Genomic DNA, 18,562 nt, shown 5'->3' with positions numbered 1-18,562 from the left:
CCCTCTGTGCGATGCAACGTGAGCAACGTGAAATAAAGCAAAAACGCGAACAAAAAATAGTATAAATCAATGAAAACTAACAATAAAACTAATAAAACCCGAAAAACTGCAAAGAAATTTAATTCTGGTCTTTTAGAGTTGAAGCATCGTTCTGTACTATAACTTTCGTTTGGTCGTTAGACAAACTTGTATTAGTTGTTTCAAAGTTTTTAACTCGATTTAGGTTAAGTGGGCCATCTGCAGAGTCGTTTTTGGCCCTTGAACGTCCCCTGCACTGACTTTCGCCATTGTGCTAGGAGATGATGGTCAAATTTAAAACCGAATACGGCAAAACCCGAGATTACGCCTTCCAGAATAGCCAAGAAAAGATGCTCACTCTTGGGCAAAAGCCGAAAAAATGGCGATTACTGCAATATAGCGAAATGCTTGAATCAACTTCTCGTAAGGGAGTCCTTGACTCAACTGTTGGGCCATCGGCAGTCAACATGTTGACACGTTCCTTTAATGTATGCAAAATTATTCATTAATCCATGATTAGAGGTGTTCTACCTCTGACTGAATGATAAATGCAGACTAACTAGAGTGAATTTTTAATTCCGAAAATTTAAATGTCTTTTTTCTCATTTTATCGCTTTTTGAGTTTTTTGGCAATGCAGTCGATGGAAAAACGCAACTAACACGTATATTAATAAGCAGTTAATAATCTGAATTACCACGAACGCGCGAGTGCAGTTAAAATATATCGATTATCAATCGCAATCTTATTACACATGTTCGTTAAATAACTATTAACCGAGCGATTATCACACTAGATTGATTTATTTTAATTTTGTGCTTGACCAATCCAGGATCCCTGAGACTTAACTTTCCGTGTGAAAAACAGTTTCGAATACGGCCATTAAGAAATCGTTAAGAAATTGGCCTTAAAGTTAAGTATATTTTAACTTCTATATTCATGTACAAGGTGTTTCCTTATATTTAGACTGTCTATGGTGAGTTTACTCTTAGAAATGGAAAAAAACCTTTAATGGTAAAAGTTATAGGACTATTATGGAAGAAAATATTAATGGATGACACAACAGAACATCGCAAAGGTAGGAAAAAATATAAAGTTGTTTTTCCAATGAAAGGTCCTATGTATTTTTCCACAATTCGATAATTTTTTATCTGGTTTTTGAAATATAAACATGTTTATATTACATTTTATAATTTAATTTGTGGAGAAATTGAATCACAGTGACCACGATTACATGTAATTAAATACTATAATCACGAGTAATAAAAGCAAATAATTCGAAAATGGCTGAACGAAATATAATTACCAAACTATCGAAATATATAAATGTAGTTATAAAAAAAATCGTTTTTTTTTTTAGTTTTTTCCTCATAAATCCGTTCCGGCATTAAATATTTTTATGAAAATTGTAGAAAGCAACATAAATATGGAGACACATCTTTTAAGGGGAAAACAATGTTTATAATTTAACCAGTGGCGTTCCCATTGATGCGACCTTGAACATTTTAAACGAAAACATGAGTGGTTTATTTTTAAATAAAAAGTACACCAGTAATTTTTCAAAAAGTGCGCGATAATATGGGAAAAAGGGCCGAAGCATGCATTGTTGCAGGTGGATGGCATTTTCAACAACGTATAAATGTTCTTTTATAAGTAACGTAATGTACCTAATTTAGTCTTAATCTAGTTTTAATATGAGTTAGAAAATAATGTTTTTTTTGTCATAAAAACGGTTAACGTTACGAAAAATGGTCAAGAGATCCAAATATGAAGCATTCAGAAAATGAATTATATTCTTAAAACCAGTGGCGTATCATACGTTTCGTTTAAAGTGTTCAGAGTCACATCAATACGGGCACCACTGGTGAACTTAAAAACATTATTTTTGCCTTAAAAGATGTGTCTCTACAATGTTCTGCCAATCTTCATAAAATATTCAATACCGGGACGAACTAGTGAGGAAAAAATTTAGAAAAGAAATATTATCATTATGCCCATCCACAGATTCACCGCCTGAATTTTGAATATTTTGACCCGTATTTAAATTTTTTTCTCATTTCTAATTATAAACTTACCAGAAGCAATAGAAGCGTAAGAAAACATTCTGCATCTACCTATGTATGTACAGGGAGTTAGTAGAGCTGTACACTTTTATGAAAAAAATTGTAAAAAAATCTAAATAACAAAATGTGTACGGACACCTAATTTCTATAATGCAGAGGTAAATTTTTTCTCATTTACTAAAGAAACACAAATAAGATGTAATCGTTTAAGTACATACAGGACATCGAATATAGCGCTCTCTCAAAAGTGTATCGAAAATTCTAATGATTTCTCGACTTCAAAAAACCCTCGAACAACAAAGTTTCATTAAAAATGTCGGTTTTTAGCAAGTTAATTTTAAAATAAATTAAAGTGAATTTTAAATTTTGACACTCTGTATTATGAAAATATGATGTCTGCGAACATTCTACTGTTTTTTTAATTTTTTTCATAATTGTTAAATTGGAGAAATCCTCCCTCAAAGTTTGTGACATCACATTAACGCCCTGTATATTCAGAACTTTAACATAAGAGTACTTTATTTTAATAATTGTTGAATTCCTAGAATATGTTAGGAAATGTGAGATTAGATTATAGATTTTGATACCCCATAACACAGTAGGCGCAGCAATAATTACATTTAGTTAATTTTTGTATTTTGAGCTATACATTTGTTACATTTAAGGAAAGCATTTTACAAATGAATGCAATTATTTCTATTCCTATTTTATTTTTTTTTAAAGACAGAAAGCGGCTCAAAGTAAAAAAAAATAAAAAGAAATTTATAATAATATGAATGCCATATCCAGTTAAAGTATGTCTTACACACACTATTTCGTATTCAATCCGGAAATAGATATGGAGATTTTCGCGGACAGGCAAGTAGTTGGCTGCTTCACTGGCATATGAATTTAAAGATTTATTATTATAGATTTAGAAGTTAAAATATTTGTTTAGAATCAGGGTCTGTAGACACACCTCTCAAGTAGCGCCTTGAGATGGAATGGAAAAATCGTTTGCCAATCGTAGAGCGATTTTTCATATGCATCGTAAGTATTTTGAACATTATTACAGTTCATCCTTCGAAGTTGAATCCGAAATTGTGTATAATAACGTGGCTTGTGTATAATCAGCATTTTGTAATAAATATACATATACCGTTTTCCTAACAATTTGTTTCCTTCGATACCTTCTTGGACTATAATGGGTCTTGGAATGGGAAACTCAAGAGCAACTAACGAAGTAACTTGTTTCACTGTTAAATAATCCACCTCAATCAGGTTTATTTAAATGAAGGACTCGGTTAACCAAGTGCACCGGTGTAATTCGACCAAAAAAATAAGTTTACAAGGCTTTCAAAGTTCTTAAGTACTAAAACCGAGGGCTAACACAGGCATACTACGACTAAGGGGCAATTATTGGCTAATTTGCCAGCTATATCCTTAAAGCTTAACACTTAGCAAAATTGATTTTTTACTGGAGAGTTATACCGATTTAAAGAAACGTGGATATACCCAAACAAACAGAGAAAAGGGGGGAAAGTTCCATTATGTAAGGTAACTCTTTTTAAGAATACTTGGTATTAAAATCTAGCCATGCCGGGTATGTTCCCAAAAAATTATGATGAATATAGGTGTAACATAAGGGCACGTTCCAGGATGACCGAAGCAAAGGAAATGTGTCAAAATGTGGGCTTTTCGTGCCCACCCTGTATCTGCGAAGTTAATTTTTTATCTCATTATTAATACCCGTTTTCACAAAAATCGAGCACGACATGAGGAGAAAACTCCTTACTGAAGTAAGCTTGCTATGGAAAATTGATAACCTCTATCTACAGGGCGTCCCAAATTGATCGACTATGTCACAAACATCCGTCCCGACCTGACACTCCTGGCCTGGACATTATGATATTGAAGCGTCCACGACGAAAACTGTACTGTAGATACAGGGTGTTTTTTAATATGAGCATTTTAATGCAAAATATTTCGTTGTTTTAGTATTTAAAATCATTATTGATGAGCATTTTTGTTTAGGATTTTTTGAGTTTATCCAGAAGTAGGTGCAATGAATACGAAGTCAGCAATAAAATTGCAAAACGGAAATTTGCAAACAAATCTGTTTAGCGGACGTTCCATCGATTGCAATTGATTATTACAGTTAATAATTGCAACTTAGTTGCGTTTTCAATTTTCGGGCAAGTAAAAAATCATCTTACTGGAAGATTTTCTGACGTGGAATTCAGTGAGGCTCCCCATTTTCTTTTACAAGGTACATTTAACTAACAACAAAATAACATTAAAAAAATTAATTTTTACCTTTTCGATATCTTCTTGGCCGACGGCAACAACAGAGATGGACGAACAATAGACATTTTCTCTAACTATTAATGTCCATTTTCACTAAAATAGGACACCGCTTTAAGAGAATTGGACGAATACTTCGTCGGTTACCGAAATACGTTTAGAATGAAAATTTGATGTATTGTACCTACAGGGTGCCCCAAATTCGAAGTTTAATATGGAGGAAAATGAAACGTTGGTTAAATGGCGGTAAAGTTGTATATTTTCGGAAGTGACCTTGAAAGATTTACTTTTCAAATCACTATTATGACACACCGATCTGTTCAGACATGCAAAGAACTGGTGTAACATCAGAACGTGTCGATCCTTTGATTCATCAGTGAAAAATCCATAATCGATGGAGCTCCTGAATATTACATTACGAGACGTTTCTTTTCTGACAATTAGAACAGTGATGGGATAAAGAATGCAAATTATTTTTATAAAATTTTTTTGAGCCCAGTAATTGTCACGGCGACTGATGGATTCCGGACCGTATCTTACTTTACAGGACCCCTTATTAGTTTTTAAGTACATGTAAATTTTTTCAGTAAAAATTTAAATGGATTTAACGCTAATACTGGGAAACAAACAATAAAGCATATTTTGTCTACATTCTTGACAAATTTGACATGCCCTCTTCTAACTTACCGATTTCAGAGTCTAGTGCACCTAGATCATCATATTACTACACTAAATTTGAACACACTACAATAGAGAACAGTTTCAGTTCAGTCAAATTTACTTTAATAAACGTTTTGGTGTAAAAAGGTACAAAAAGTACAGCAATTAAAGGCAAACCCCTTAATAATTTTTTTCAAAAAGTTGTTATATTGTCTGTTTATACCATAATTAGGTCAAAGAAGCCCTTTAGTAAAAATGGCCGTAAACGCACAGGCTCTATCGTTAAGAATTAATCTTAGTAGATGCTCGAAACTAAATTTCCGTTTAAACAAAGTATGTCCTCTGTTGAAATCAAAGAAATTTTCCTAACACCACAGATTTCCTGTTCTCCTTTTACTTCCCTAAATTATGGGTAATTACATAAATTTCATTCTATACTTTTAGGCATTCGCAACTACTGCTCCAGAATTACCAAAAAACAAACTTGAAAATGTAATTTCTGCCCATAATCAAGAATCAAATGGTGTTGTTTATGACAAAAAACCTATACGCATCTTTCTGGAAGCTGGTAAGGTACATTTATTAATGTTCTTTTTTAGCATTCCACAGCTTCAATCTTGGGGCATACAGGGTGTATCACTTTTAATTTTTTGAAGGGCAAAGATTTGCGAAATAAAAGTGTTATTTGTGAGAAAACATTAAAACTGGTATACCCTACCTGTATAACACATTACATTTCAGTTCAGTTAACTAGTCCAATTCAATGTAAGCGATGTAAAAAAGTAACAGTGCATGACTCAAAGCAACTGCATATATATAATTGTTAATACAAGTAATCAAAGTAGATCAATGAGCTTTAGCAACCAACTTTATATGTACCTTAAACTTACTGAGAACTAACCTTGTATTCTTACTCATTTAGAGCCACTGAAAATAGAATTATCAAACTGTTAAGGCTGTAAGTAGCCATATCATTAATTCTTCATTTATATTTCTTAAAAATGTGTGAATCTACTACATAATTATATTTCTTATAGGAAAGAAATATTCATGGTGCCTATGTGGAAGAAGCCATAAACAACCATTTTGTGATGGGACCCATAAAAATGATCAACTTAAAATTTTACAAAAGTAAGTTTTCTTTTAAAGTCTGCCTGTTTAAGTATCGGCAAGAGTTTAAAAAATTCTTATTTAAGTCACATACAGACAAATTAATTCAATGCAACTGTAAAGAAAAATTTCATTGTAGGCCTATAAGGTTTGCAGTTGAAGAAAGTAAAGAGTATTGGCTTTGCAACTGCAAACACACTGTTAATCGTCCATTTTGTGATGGAACACATAAAACTCCCATAGTTCAAGAAGCTAATTCAATAATTAGACAATAGAAGGTGAAGAATAAAATGTTGAGTAGTAGCAAAGAGAGAAAAAGAAGATACAAAGTGAATATATAGTGACTACTTAGTTCCAAAATTGTCTTTGATTATTGTAAAAAAGTTGTTATTTTGCTTAATATAGTTTTAAAAATTAAAAGTTTTTTTTATTAAATGTTACATTAACAATTCTTGCTTTGAACTCCTGTTTCAACTTTGGTTCAGTGCATGTAGCTAACAATTAGTACTGCAGCAGTTATGACCAGTTTAATAAATCTGAATTGCACATATTTATTTTATTTATATATTAACAACAAAATTCCTTGTCTACTTAACCACTATAAATAATATTTATATGGCAAAAGCATATAAAGATCACAATAATCACTACCTAAAGCAATGGTTAATCTATGTGCTATGAATTTCTATTTGATTCTATGTTCTCTTTTATATTTTCTTTACTACTGTCTGAGTTTTTAAGCTCATGATCTAGTCTTTCTTTTGCTCTTACAATTTTTGACTGTAGATATAGGGATGTATTTTCATTTGCTTTAAAGAGGCTGCTATACCTAGGAAAAAAATGTAATTAAATATTGGAATGTTTTTGTTCAACTTATTATACTCATCATTGGCCTACCACCTACTTTTCTTCAATCTCCTCTTTCGATAACTTCGAAATATTTAAAATCTGCTTTGCTTCATCCAGAGAAAGGCCCAGCTTTTGATTTGCTACCCTTTCGCTTCGAGTTTTGGCCTGGCCTAGCCTCTGTGCGGCTTGCTGGGAAGCCTCTATTTCCTGTTTGAGAGCCCTGGCAAAAGCTCTACCTATGACCTGAGATCCTGCTATTATCAGTTGAGCTATGTATCTTGCCATTTTTCGGTAACTTCTGCATGGAAATTTATATCTAAATTCTAAAATGTTCTTTGGCATAAAAATAACGACTATAACCAAAGAATTTAATGTAATTTTGTGACCACACGCCGGGGCGCGCTGTCATCGTCATGGGATGCATGCACTAGTATAAAATCATCGTCCTGCTTATTGGAATGCGGCCGCCTAATGCGCAGTGTTGCCAGTTGGCCTAATTCTTATTAGAACGAATTTATATTATAAAAACAAATGTATATATAGCGCAAAATGAATTTTTTTAATGAATAATTAAATTATTTTTTATTATAAATAAGGTATGAATGGAACTGTTACTTTGCCCAGACTGAATTAGTTGTTGAATGCTACAGACCGATAGCATTGGCAAAGCAGCAGTTTCAGTTTGGGAAATCGTCACCCAAAAGAGATCCATTTCTGATCAGTGCGGTATGTGTCACTAATCATCGATCAATGTGTCACATTCATGATTTGTCACCACTCGTCACTAATCAATTCATTGTTCCTCTATAACCTTCCGTCATATTTTCTTCCAATTTCCGAGTTTATCCAGAGTTGAAATTTTCCTTCGGACAATTTCTATAAATTGTTCTTCGTCGTAATTTAAAGCGAACATGGCCTTGACTGCAAAGGACACAGATACCAGCAACTCTGCTCCCGAAGAAAATACAAATTTATGGCAAAGCATTTTAAACGATGTCCAGCAAAATGGGAACCCTAAGCTGAACCCCAACAAACAAATCGTAGTATTGGGTGATAATGAAAGTGGAAAGACCACCATGGTAAACTATCTGTAGAATTAATCCCTCCTGTAACCCTTGGCCAGTTGAACCTTATCTGACAAACTATGGGAAATATGTAATTGTGCCTTACTGCCACTGGTATACCCAATTTCGTCCTTAGGCTATATAATCTTTCACCTACCAGTCCATGGTCCTTAGCTAAATGGGTCAAAACTTTCCTTTGTTTTCTTAAAAGTAATACCATGTAACCATTCTTTGCGTTTGCTCCTAGACCATTAATGGTCAAGAATGCAAAATAATTATAGGAAAAACTGATAAGATTCAGGCCCATTACTGACAATTAATTCATGAATTTCTCCTCAAAGTTGTTGAGTTGCAAAAAGTGATACTTTCTTGCACGCGATTGCCATCAGCTGGCAAGCAGTTGAGTGCTAGAAAGACACTTTCCTCATGAGTTAGGAACAATATTTTTCTACTACCACAAATAAATAGAAATGGTTTCTTTATTATTTTATTTAAACAAAGGTAAAATTTATGCCAATAAAACATATATTAGGATACAACAACATATAGCAATTAAGCAGGATAATAGAAACATGTTTTTCTATTCAAAAGTCGATTTTTTGTTCATGTATGACCGTGGTAAGAAATAAAACTAAAAATTATATTGCCTAAGCTCTCATTTGAATAGTTTGTTTTTGATGTAATGGGGAATATGTGGCTGGTTAGTAGTAATCAATTATTTTTATTATTATTTTAAAAGTCAAATATTTTTTCACAGGTGGCAAAGCTCCAAGGAATAGAAAACTCCAGCAAAGGCTCAGGCCTCGAATATGCCTACATAAACGTCCGAGATGATTACCGCGATGACCACACTCGCCTTAGTGTTTGGGTTTTAGATGGGGATCCAGCCCATGTGGACTTATTAAAGTTCGCCCTCAATGAGGAGAATTTTCAGGTTCTTGCTTACCAGGAAATTAAAAAACGTGCAACCATTATCAATGATACAATTTCAAAATCTAGGATACGTTAGTGATTCTAACAGTATCTATGACCACTCCCTGGGGTATTTTGGAACAACTGCAACATTGGTCGTCAGTCCTTGCTGACCATTTGGACAAGCTCAAGCTGGATATTGATTTGAGGCAGAATAAACGTCACGCCTTGATTAAAAAGTGGCTGGAGTATATTGAGCCTGGTTTGTATTGAAATTGGTTTTAAGTTTATTGTCAAAACGAGGCTGATTTAGGTGATGAGTTGGAGCCAGCTTCACCAATGAAGCGGAGCTCGCGGAATCTTGGAGATGATGATGGTGAAGATATAGACAGTAGTGCTTTGCCTGACGGAACTTTGACAACAAACTTGGGGCTTGATATTGTAGTTGTTGTTACTAAAACTGACTATATCCAAACCTTAGAGAAGGAACACGATTATCGGTGTGTCAACAATCTTTAACTTGCCAACATTTTTTGTTTACTTGAGAGTTTTAGGGATGAACATTTAGATTTTATGCAGCAGTGGATCAGGAAGTTCTGTTTGCAACATGGAGCGGCGTTGTTTTACACCAGCGCCAAAGAAGACAAAAACTGCGATTTATTATATAAGTCTGTTTTATTATTGTTTTATGTTTGGACAATTTACTCACAAGACTTGTTTATTAGGTACCTCACTCATCGGATTTATGGATTTCCCTTCCATACTCCCGCTTTGGTGGTAGAAAAAGATGCAGTATTTATACCTCCAGGTTGGGATAATATGAAGAAAATCAGTATTTTGTATGAGAATATGCATTCCTGTAAGCCTGATGATTATTACAGGGATGTCATTGTTCAGCCTGCAACTCGCAAGGTACCTAAAAAGCCATTTTCTATTTATGTTGAGATTCCATTTAATTAGACTAATGTGAAGAGCTACTTAGGTATTTATTTATTAGAAATATTCCTTTAATATTGTTAAAATTTTACAGACAGTGAGCCGAGAAACAGAATTAGTAGCCGAAGATGAACAAGCTTTCTTATCAAGATTGCAACAATCCAGTGGACCTCCAGCGCCCGGGACTAGGTTGGGCGAGTCTCCAATTAGGCCAAATCCTATGACTGGTAAGAAACTATTAAGTTTTTGGCCATTTAGTTAGTAGCCATCAGTTCTCCCTATCTGGCTCTAAAGGATTTTTTTATTTGGCGCATTATTACATTAAGTTTACAACATAACACCAGGAAATATTGCAGAAATTAAACACTTTCGAAGTATGAAATAAAAATATCAATTTAAATAATATATAGGGCGTCCCATTTAAAAAAATGTCATTAAAAATGAGGCTAAACCATTTGGTGCAGAAAAAACGAATTACGCTACTGAATTGTCCAACAAAAACTGTTATAACATGTTTTTTTTTCTGTCTCAATATTTGGTTAGATAAATAAAATAGAGAGGTGGCCCCAAAATGCAGAGTTCTTTAAAATAACCCGTATCTAGAAAACTTAAATGACCATTGCTTTTTTTGTCACTATCTACTTTCGTTTCATAAGAATCCAACACAGAATTGTGGAAACTGTATGTCTCTAACTTTAGTAATGACTAAGATATCCTGTAAAACCATCGAATTTAAGGCAGCTTGTACAGGGTGTCCCAAATAAAAGAAAAATTACCCATTGCCTCTGTGCACTGAAGATCTATAAGTAAAAAAACGTCATTTTCAGGGATGCAACAAACACCCAGAAAGCTTGATGGGAATAAGGTAGTAAACTCACCCGGTGGAGAGACGGTATTGGCAAGCTTTTTCAATTCACTACTTCACAAAAAGACGGGTTCTCCCAATACTTCGATGGTCAACAAGTCTGGTAAGTTGTTCAATTTAAACCAGACGTAAATTTTTCTATTAAAGTTAATTATTCCGGAATCTAATTTTTATTTTCTCTTATTATTGATTTTTGTTTATCATATTCATTACATTTACAAAGGTCCTAAACTTACTATTATTGCTCTTTAACTAGTTCGAAATTAACTAAATCGAAGTCGCATATATAACGAGGCATTTTAATGTATCGATTATAATTAAAGCGCCCAAATTGATATAAGTACTCATTTATTCATACTAAAATTTAACTATGCAATTGTGGATTTCAGGTTCGGAATCCCTGAATGATAAGGCAATGATGCGATCCGACGCCCAGGCAGAACTTGATAAATTGGCCAGAAAGAAACTGGCACCACCATCCAGTGGAACGACACCAAATAGCAGTGGGATTGATTTTGACGCAAGCGACTGTTGAACTTCGGAATAGCGATTAGTGCATTATTATCCAAATATCTCCGCTCGTTGGAAAATAATTCGAATTCGTTTCGTACATAATTTGGCTAAGATTTATAATCATGTCGTGAGCTGCTCTGCAACAGTTCTTAATACAAGTCTAAGAATGATCCTTTTACTAAAAATATTTTATTAAAATATCCGCTTTTCGTAATAGGCAAATTAAAAAAAGGTGAATATGAAGTATACTTACATAAATATCTAATACCATTCAGGGTGGACACATATTCTAGGCGCATATATTGTTTGTTGGAAAACGGTTTAACGTAGGCAATGAAATTTTTACTATAAGTAAACATGCACAATGTTTCGGATTATGAGAGAAAAGGGAAATATTTTAAATGTGTTGCAAAGGTCAAAATAAGTGAAAATGTTATAGTTTAATTCTCTATAAATGAATGAATTATGTTGGCGTACTTCGTGTGGTTGAAAGTGTAGAAAATTTATATTAACGGTAGAAAATCGGACTACAACATATTGGCGAATTTTGATTTTCTGAGTACCATTAAAATATTTTCCATGAAAATTTCATTGAGATGTGTCAAACGATTTTCCAACTAGTAAAAGATGCTTCTGAAGTACCCCACTCTGTATTACTTAAATGAAAACTAGTATTTTGGCATACTTACTATCAATTTTGTGCTGTTCTAGATTTCGATTAATTTAAAGCTTTGATTAACGTAGGAACTGCTGTTTTTTTATCTTTACATCTCTCTGTGATAGGTGCGGTAATCATTTTGTTTTCAGTTCTATGATAATTTATTCATTATGTTAATTTTATATTACTTAAGGTGAAATTACTAATACATTAAAATGATATTTAATGTAATAATTATTTTCAGCTGATGTGTTTATTAGAATTTCACTATAGCTAAAACAATACAGTTTAGCTATGATTGAAATTATTTATTATTTATTACATTTACATATTTCGTAATTTTTAATAGATGAACACAAATAACATTCATTGCCCGACTTTCTATCAAATTGGAACTTATGGACTGGATTTCATTGGTCCTTTTTTTGTCTTGTTGAAACAAGAAGTAGGTATGATCCTTTTTTGTTATTACCTGTCACGTTTCTCTATCCGTACCTAATCCTAATCTTCCACATCATCGATTAAGTATAGAAAAGAGTCGTTTTCATACGTTGGAAAATAAAATCTGAAAAATAAAATGTTGCATATAATATATAAGGTTGCCATATACAAGAACAGTATGGTTGTTAAAATGAGCAAATACTAAGGTAGGGTAGCCCACTCTCAACACAGGATTTGAAAGTGTTCAAGCTATTGTAGGTATAGATTTATAAGTAAAGTGACGTAACGTCCAAAGACAGGCTACATTTTAAAAACGGTGATTACTTCCCAATGAATTTATATTCGATGAGGAGAACGACAGTAATTATTATTGCTTTTGGTACCATTTTAGATAAAAGTTACGCAACAGCGGTACCTCTTTCATTTCATGCATCAAAATTAAAAAAAATAAATTTTCAACAAATTAAAATACTTACTCTGGCTGATCAAAAACTTTGACTTCTGGAATCTTATAATGCTTTGCCTCTCTCAGATGCAGGTACAATTCACTTTTGCTTTCTAACGCTATCGCACAATAGGGGCACATAAAACTGTGAACCATTTTTCTAATAAAATTGACCAACTTGATTTTTTGATAGAAATCTAAAGCCTGCGTAGATTCCATAATATCGAAATCGTGCTCGACATTCATATGTGTGCATAGCACATTTATGTCAGTTTCTGTATGATCACAAAATAAGCAAATTATTTGGTCTGCATTTTCATTCCAGTCTGAATATTCTTGGTCGCCATTTTCTTCGCACCCAGCTGGTAGTGCGTACCTAAATACATAATTCTTAGGATCAGTTGTAAATTTAAGTCTAATCTCAATTTGAAAGTAAGCTGGAGATTTTGACATATAGAAAATATGTCAAGTCTTGAACATAATTTCAAATTGGAGTTAAACAAATTGCTTCTTTACGTTAATTATCATTTGAGCTATGGTAAGTCAGGATCGTACCTACTACCAAAAATCAATGAGATAAACGAACCTATCATCTTCTTTTTCTATAGCTCTCCAACTCTTTCCAACCTCCAAATAGTTCACTATATAAAATTTATCATACTGGGAATCAGCAGGATTTATTCTCTTATGCAATTTCTTTCTCATGTGTTCTTTTAAAATGGCTCTATCAGGAAACGCTCCTTTGCAGTATATGCAATTTAATGATTGCAGTTGCTGATCAATAACATTAATTAATTCTTCTATGAATACCAAATTCTGTGGGTTGCCTAACTGCAGGTTGTGTTGCTCAGATAGATGTTCCAAATAACCTTGCCTGGAACCTAAATCTATCATTAGCGTTGATCAATAAGACAAATTTAAAATGTTCACCTTCAAATTGTAATTTGCAAAACAAACATTGTCTGCTAAAACATTCATCTGTTCGCTCAAATTCATGTTCTTTCATTACAAAATCCAAAATTAGCTTATGTCTAAGCTGTTGATCCTCTTTTAATAACGAACTGAGCAAGAAGTATTGATCACCAGTGCCCTGAATTTGGACAGAGGGCACTATTTGCTCTATAGGAACTGCTTTAAATCTGTCTCTCCAGTAACTTATATACCTGAAAATCTCAAAACTTGAAAGAAATGTCTGTAATATACATAAAAAAGCTTACCCTGGAAGGTTCTTGATATTTTGGACGTCCTCTATTACACATTTATGAACATCAAAAATGTGAGCTAAGAAAATGTCTATACGAAGTTTTATATTGAAAGTATCTTCACACAAGAAACATGCATTTTCAGTGTCTAATAATGCTGTTCCATAATTGTTGGCATCAAAAGTTAGAGGGCCAAACATTTGGTCTGAAAAATAATTACTTAAATGTTATATAAAGAGTGGAACAGCCAAATGGAATAAATTCAATATCTACATATGTATTATATTGCATATGAAAAAAATACCAAAAGACATCAATTTTAAATTCTAACATTACATCCTGCAACATAAAAATTCAACCCCCTTTGAGCGAGGATTACAACTCCAAATTTTTCAATTGGAAGTATGGGTTTGTTGCCTCATTTGAAAGGTCTTTTCATGCTCCATTCAAAATAGCTATAGTTTCAAATTTTATTATAACAAACTCGGTAAATCATAAAAATAACTTGGCAACACATCTCCATAACAAATACAAAAGATGCTAATTAAATCCATAACTGAAAAGGAAACTTTAAAGCTAACGGCAGTGTTTTCAGGGTAATTATTCCAGCTTTAGGGGAGGTCCTGTGCTGGTTCGTAAATAACTCTTTGAGGAAAGGAATAATTTCCTTGATTTTCATGTTGAATGCGCAATCAAAGACATTGTGTACAGGGGATAGCTGTGGTGTATCATCGTGGCATACCAACTTAGTAAATATGTGATGATTGCCAGATTTACACTTGAACCCGTAAAATAAAATACATTATTTAAAGTGCAGTACCTACCTGTAATTTTTGCCATATTTATCTATGCTTTTCAGTATAGTCCCAAACGATGTGTCTCTCAATCAAGTCTTAAACTGTACTCGTAAATTTTAGATGCATAACTGCTATTTCTTTGAGAAATCAAAAGCACACCGTCCGGAAGATCATAAAGCCAAATAAATACGAGGAACATAAAAATAAACTGTACAATGAGAAATAATCAAATGAACAGCTGATGCTAATGACAACGATAATCGACATCGACGTTTAAGGGGGGGCTCGTGCACTGAATCGTCTCGGATCGACCGACAAACAAAGGGACAGGAATTCCCGTCTACGTCTGGAGGAATATGCTTATTTTCATCTTTATTTGGGATTTTAAGCTCTCATTACCAGTACTTCTTTCTGTATTCAGTTTTAGATGGCCAGGTGTCATGCTTTACCAATTGGAGCCCAACGAAAGTCGCATCTTGAAGAATTAGCTATTATCAGGGACGCACCTATTAGGAAATCAGTAATCGCACAAAAACTAAGCTAAAAACTGGTAAAATCATATCAGTGAATTGAGTTTTAAAAATGCAGGATCGTAGTTTTAGCTGGCCATTTATCATAATTTATATTGCTTTTAAATGTAACTATTCACGATATTGACGATGACTTCAGGGCCTTTGGCTTGTTAAAGATCAATGATTCTTGCATTTATTCTGACTACTTCAGAATTGTGGACGTTGAGGAATTCGAATTGGTATCTAAAACAAAAGCCGAGTTTTAAATCTGACACTGACAGTACGGTTAATGACGGTGGTTAAGTTAGGTTAGATATTCGATTTTTCTAAGGGTTTAACGATTCAAATTTACAAAGTAAATATTTTTTATTAAATTGAATGAAATCATAATCAGAATCGATTGAAAACAACGCATGAAAATCACGTTGTACAGAGTACATAAGAAGGCCATAAAACAATAATATGGTAAGCCAAAAAATTGTTTACAAAAGCAAGTACCTTCTGAAGAATCCTGAGAAGTTAGCTACTTGTGCATTTTTGTTCAAAACTACCTGAATCACCTACCTGAATAACTGTTATGATGAGTTTATAAAAAGCTTTTGATATAGAATTTAAGATTTAACATGAACTAAAAAATTATGAAATATTGAGACACATCAATCATCTGCTGCTGTATGAACGTAACTAATAGCATATTAAGTATTAACAGCACAGAAAAATTCTTTAAAAGAATGTCTTACGTTCATGAACGACCCTTAAAAATGTGCACTCACTTTTATTGCACTTATTGCTTCTTATCACTGCCTTTAGCTGAAGCTCAATTTCAGGATGATCCAAATAATTTATCACCAAATGTCAAAGACAATTCAGAGCAACAAGCTGATGATGTATCAATGGAAATGGAATCACAATGTAACAGTGAAATGAGCAACAAGGTGTATAGTGTTGCACGTTTATTCCCTGGACCTGCAGGTCTATTATCCGATAATAAAGTAAATGTATGTATATTAAAGATAAAAATATAAGTCAATATGTATTTTAAACAGCAAAAATGATGTACATGTAATTTGCAATATCACTTTAATTTTAGCTAGCTAATGTCTGCTCACAGAATACCGCGTCAATACTGCAAGAAGGCCCTTGGAAAGAAATGAAGAAAGATTTTAAAATGAATAACAACGCTTACCTAGATGACCATTTCAATATTGCTTGGATTAAAAAGCAGGTTTCAACAAATCAGTATATTCAAAAAGTCCCTTTCTTGGCTGGTGTACTGTTGTCTTTAGAAGTGTCAGGACAGACTCAAAAGTCTGTTTATGTGACGCTTAAAGATCCAAGTGGTAAATTTTGTTATTTCATGAAGTCCATCATTGATATATACATATATCATTAAATGAATTAAATTTATTTCAGTTTATTTTTATTTCTATTTAGTTTATATTTATTTTAGTTAATTAAATTTATTTTTTTAGGCACAATAACAGGGAATGTTCTCTACAAACTTTATGAACAATATGCATCTTACTTCACGTTGGGTTCAGTTTTAACTCTAGTTCAAGTGGCAGTGCTATCATGTAGTTGTGATAGATGTGACAATCATCATCTTACTATTACTTCAAAGAGTTTAGGTGCTATTTATAGTAAAGATACCAAGCTAGAGCTTAAAAAAATAGATCCCCAAGAAGTCTTGACGGATTACAGCAGGCAGAAACAAGAATATTGTTTAAAAGACACCAAATTGGGAAAGGATGATATAACCAATAATATTCCCGTAACGAGTCCTTGTGTTAGGCGCAATAAATTAGAAATGGGAAGTTACAAAATAAATAGAAACAATTTTGTTTTGCCACAAACCAAAAATCATATAAATATACCAAGTGGTACTAACAACAGTACTCCAAGATGTGCTCGGGGTTTTAGTAATATTCCCAAAAAAAAAAGTACATATAAGAAATTATTCAGATTCAAAAAATATAAAGGAAGTTATTGCCAAAATAATTCTAATAAAAGTGAAAAAGAAAGTAAAAGTGACGCTAATGATATGAGTAAATACAGTACTAGTTTTGCCGTTCCCGATACTAATCTTTTAATCAGCGTGGATAAGGATGAGCATAAAGAAGTGTGGAGAGAAGCTTTGAGTGGATTAGATTTAAGTTCCTGGTTTGACGATGATGAATCATTTTAGGTTATTTTTACAAGATTTATATCATTTTTGTTAAAGATACTTATATTGTGTTACTTAATTAGTAATAGCTTTTCCCTTGAAGAAATGAGATATTTCTCTTAATTTTTTGTCCAAAACTGCAATTGCATAAATTGTAATTATTTATTTGAAGATTTAAAGGGATATATTTTTAGTTATACTATATGCTCTACTTTTTTTTACGAAACACCTCATATTTTATGTAATTTTAGTAGTAGTCTTTTTGCGGTTTTCAGCCATATACAATATGTATGTTATATTTCCATCCACTACATCGGTCAATGAAGACAAAAAATACTTTCTTTTTATTAAACTCATGTCTTACTAACGTACTGTCCTGTTTAATCAAAAATGCATTCCTAGTAAAATGAATTTAAAAGGATTAACGTAAATTAGGACTTTTGCAAAAAAACTATCAAGCATTAACAAAAAGCTTTATTAACCACATTAATTCTACACCTTGCCTTGTTGGTGTTGATCCAGAAATCCGTTACATGCACGAACACATTGCTGGTAGCATTTCTCGAAGCCTGCGGAGCCAGAGTCCTAAAATGGGAGCAGTATTTGGAACGCAAGAAACAGTTTAGAGAAGATAATTCGTTAGTCTATAAAATCTATGGTAACACAATACTGTACGTACTAACGTCAAATTATAAATTGATTGCGCTTACATAGTATGGATCCCTTATTATTCGGTCTCCTTCCGGATCAAAGTCACCCAAAAGCAAAATTTTCGCTTTGGAACCAATCGGTTGTTGACCTTTTATATTAGAAATGTTATTGGTGTCCATTCCGAAAATGTAATCGAATTCATGGAAATCGGAATCTTTAATCTACAACCAAAGAAAGTGCTAGAGAGATAGCCAATTACGTACGGCCTGACCATCGTAAGCTTGTCGCTTTTCACGACAGTATGAACGCTGTAATTGTATAGATTTTTAAGAGAAAGATGGATGTAAACAAAATTTCTACTTAATACCTCATTCACTGAACGAATTTTAAATAATTTGAAAGTTTAAAATCCTGTATGCCG

General features: G+C 33.0%; 5 protein-coding genes across 6 annotated transcripts; 3 read left to right on the top strand and 2 right to left on the bottom strand.

Annotated features, from left to right (window-relative positions):
* Positions 1 to 5,158: 5,158 nt before the first annotated feature.
* LOC136412376 (CDGSH iron-sulfur domain-containing protein 3, mitochondrial) lies at positions 5,159 to 6,409 on the top strand. Of its 2 annotated transcripts, none has more exons than XM_066395437.1 (4): positions 5,159 to 5,355; positions 5,467 to 5,595; positions 6,060 to 6,153; positions 6,272 to 6,409. In XM_066395437.1, the coding sequence occupies exons 1-4, from the start codon at positions 5,278 to 5,280 to the stop codon at positions 6,277 to 6,279; spliced, it is 309 nt and encodes a 102-aa protein (XP_066251534.1). In that variant the 5' UTR covers positions 5,159 to 5,277; the 3' UTR covers positions 6,280 to 6,409. The 2 variants fall into 2 exon arrangements, with proteins under 2 accessions (XP_066251534.1, XP_066251533.1); XM_066395436.1 differs by having other exon boundaries at positions 5,186 to 5,355; positions 5,467 to 5,590.
* A 398-nt stretch (positions 6,410 to 6,807) lies between these two features.
* On the bottom strand, positions 6,808 to 7,266 carry LOC136412731 (mitochondrial import inner membrane translocase subunit TIM16-like). Its single transcript, XM_066395900.1, has 2 exons — positions 7,037 to 7,266; positions 6,808 to 6,961 (listed from the first exon to the last, which is right to left on the bottom strand). Exons 1-2 carry the CDS (start codon positions 7,264 to 7,266, stop codon positions 6,808 to 6,810), a joined length of 384 nt encoding a protein of 127 aa, XP_066251997.1.
* Positions 7,267 to 7,767: 501 nt separating this feature from the next.
* Dlic (dynein light intermediate chain) lies at positions 7,768 to 12,197 on the top strand. Its single transcript, XM_066395415.1, has 9 exons — positions 7,768 to 8,060; positions 8,803 to 8,979; positions 9,045 to 9,219; positions 9,271 to 9,457; positions 9,512 to 9,625; positions 9,683 to 9,869; positions 9,988 to 10,120; positions 10,721 to 10,861; positions 11,148 to 12,197. The coding sequence occupies exons 1-9, from the start codon at positions 7,893 to 7,895 to the stop codon at positions 11,291 to 11,293; spliced, it is 1,428 nt and encodes a 475-aa protein (XP_066251512.1). The 5' UTR covers positions 7,768 to 7,892; the 3' UTR covers positions 11,294 to 12,197.
* A 106-nt stretch (positions 12,198 to 12,303) lies between these two features.
* On the bottom strand, positions 12,304 to 14,995 carry LOC136412360 (zinc finger protein 277). The gene is made up of 6 exons (XM_066395417.1): positions 14,842 to 14,995; positions 14,033 to 14,222; positions 13,746 to 13,978; positions 13,402 to 13,696; positions 12,847 to 13,191; positions 12,304 to 12,494 (listed from the first exon to the last, which is right to left on the bottom strand). The coding sequence occupies exons 1-6, from the start codon at positions 14,855 to 14,857 to the stop codon at positions 12,431 to 12,433; spliced, it is 1,143 nt and encodes a 380-aa protein (XP_066251514.1). The 5' UTR covers positions 14,858 to 14,995; the 3' UTR covers positions 12,304 to 12,430.
* Positions 14,996 to 15,647: 652 nt separating this feature from the next.
* LOC136412763 (uncharacterized) lies at positions 15,648 to 18,383 on the top strand. The gene is made up of 4 exons (XM_066395955.1): positions 15,648 to 15,791; positions 16,154 to 16,324; positions 16,417 to 16,666; positions 16,799 to 18,383. The coding sequence occupies exons 1-4, from the start codon at positions 15,789 to 15,791 to the stop codon at positions 17,509 to 17,511; spliced, it is 1,137 nt and encodes a 378-aa protein (XP_066252052.1). The 5' UTR covers positions 15,648 to 15,788; the 3' UTR covers positions 17,512 to 18,383.
* Positions 18,384 to 18,562: the final 179 nt, after the last annotated feature.

This window comes from Euwallacea similis, chromosome 12 (genome assembly GCF_039881205.1).
Source record: "Euwallacea similis isolate ESF13 chromosome 12, ESF131.1, whole genome shotgun sequence".
Taxonomy (NCBI): Eukaryota; Metazoa; Arthropoda; class Insecta; order Coleoptera; family Curculionidae; genus Euwallacea; species Euwallacea similis.
Note: the sequence above shows the minus strand (reverse complement) of the source record. Positions and strands in the feature narration are given on the sequence as shown.

Coding starts and splice junctions, on each gene's coding strand:
- LOC136412376 (XM_066395436.1), top strand. CDS start 5,278: ATGGCCGTAAACGCACAGGCTCTATCGTTAAGAATTAATCTTAGTAGA. Junction 5,356..5,466: donor TAAATTTCCGTTTAAACAAA/GTATGTCCTCTG, acceptor CTATACTTTTAG/GCATTCGCAACTACTGCTCC. Junction 5,591..6,059: donor ACGCATCTTTCTGGAAGCTG/GTAAGGTACATT, acceptor TATTTCTTATAG/GAAAGAAATATTCATGGTGC.
- LOC136412731 (XM_066395900.1), bottom strand. CDS start 7,266: ATGGCAAGATACATAGCTCAACTGATAATAGCAGGATCTCAGGTCATA. Junction 6,962..7,036: donor AAAGAGGAGATTGAAGAAAA/GTAGGTGGTAGG, acceptor TTTTTTTCCTAG/GTATAGCAGCCTCTTTAAAG.
- Dlic (XM_066395415.1), top strand. CDS start 7,893: ATGGCCTTGACTGCAAAGGACACAGATACCAGCAACTCTGCTCCCGAA. Junction 10,121..10,720: donor TAGGCCAAATCCTATGACTG/GTAAGAAACTAT, acceptor CGTCATTTTCAG/GGATGCAACAAACACCCAGA. Junction 10,862..11,147: donor TTCGATGGTCAACAAGTCTG/GTAAGTTGTTCA, acceptor TGTGGATTTCAG/GTTCGGAATCCCTGAATGAT.
- LOC136412360 (XM_066395417.1), bottom strand. Junction 13,192..13,401: donor ATAGAAAAAGAAGATGATAG/GTTCGTTTATCT, acceptor TTATGTATTTAG/GTACGCACTACCAGCTGGGT. Junction 12,495..12,846: donor AAAGTTTTTGATCAGCCAGA/GTAAGTATTTTA, acceptor TTTATTTTTCAG/ATTTTATTTTCCAACGTATG.
- LOC136412763 (XM_066395955.1), top strand. Junction 16,325..16,416: donor TATCCGATAATAAAGTAAAT/GTATGTATATTA, acceptor CTTTAATTTTAG/CTAGCTAATGTCTGCTCACA. Junction 16,667..16,798: donor GACGCTTAAAGATCCAAGTG/GTAAATTTTGTT, acceptor TTATTTTTTTAG/GCACAATAACAGGGAATGTT.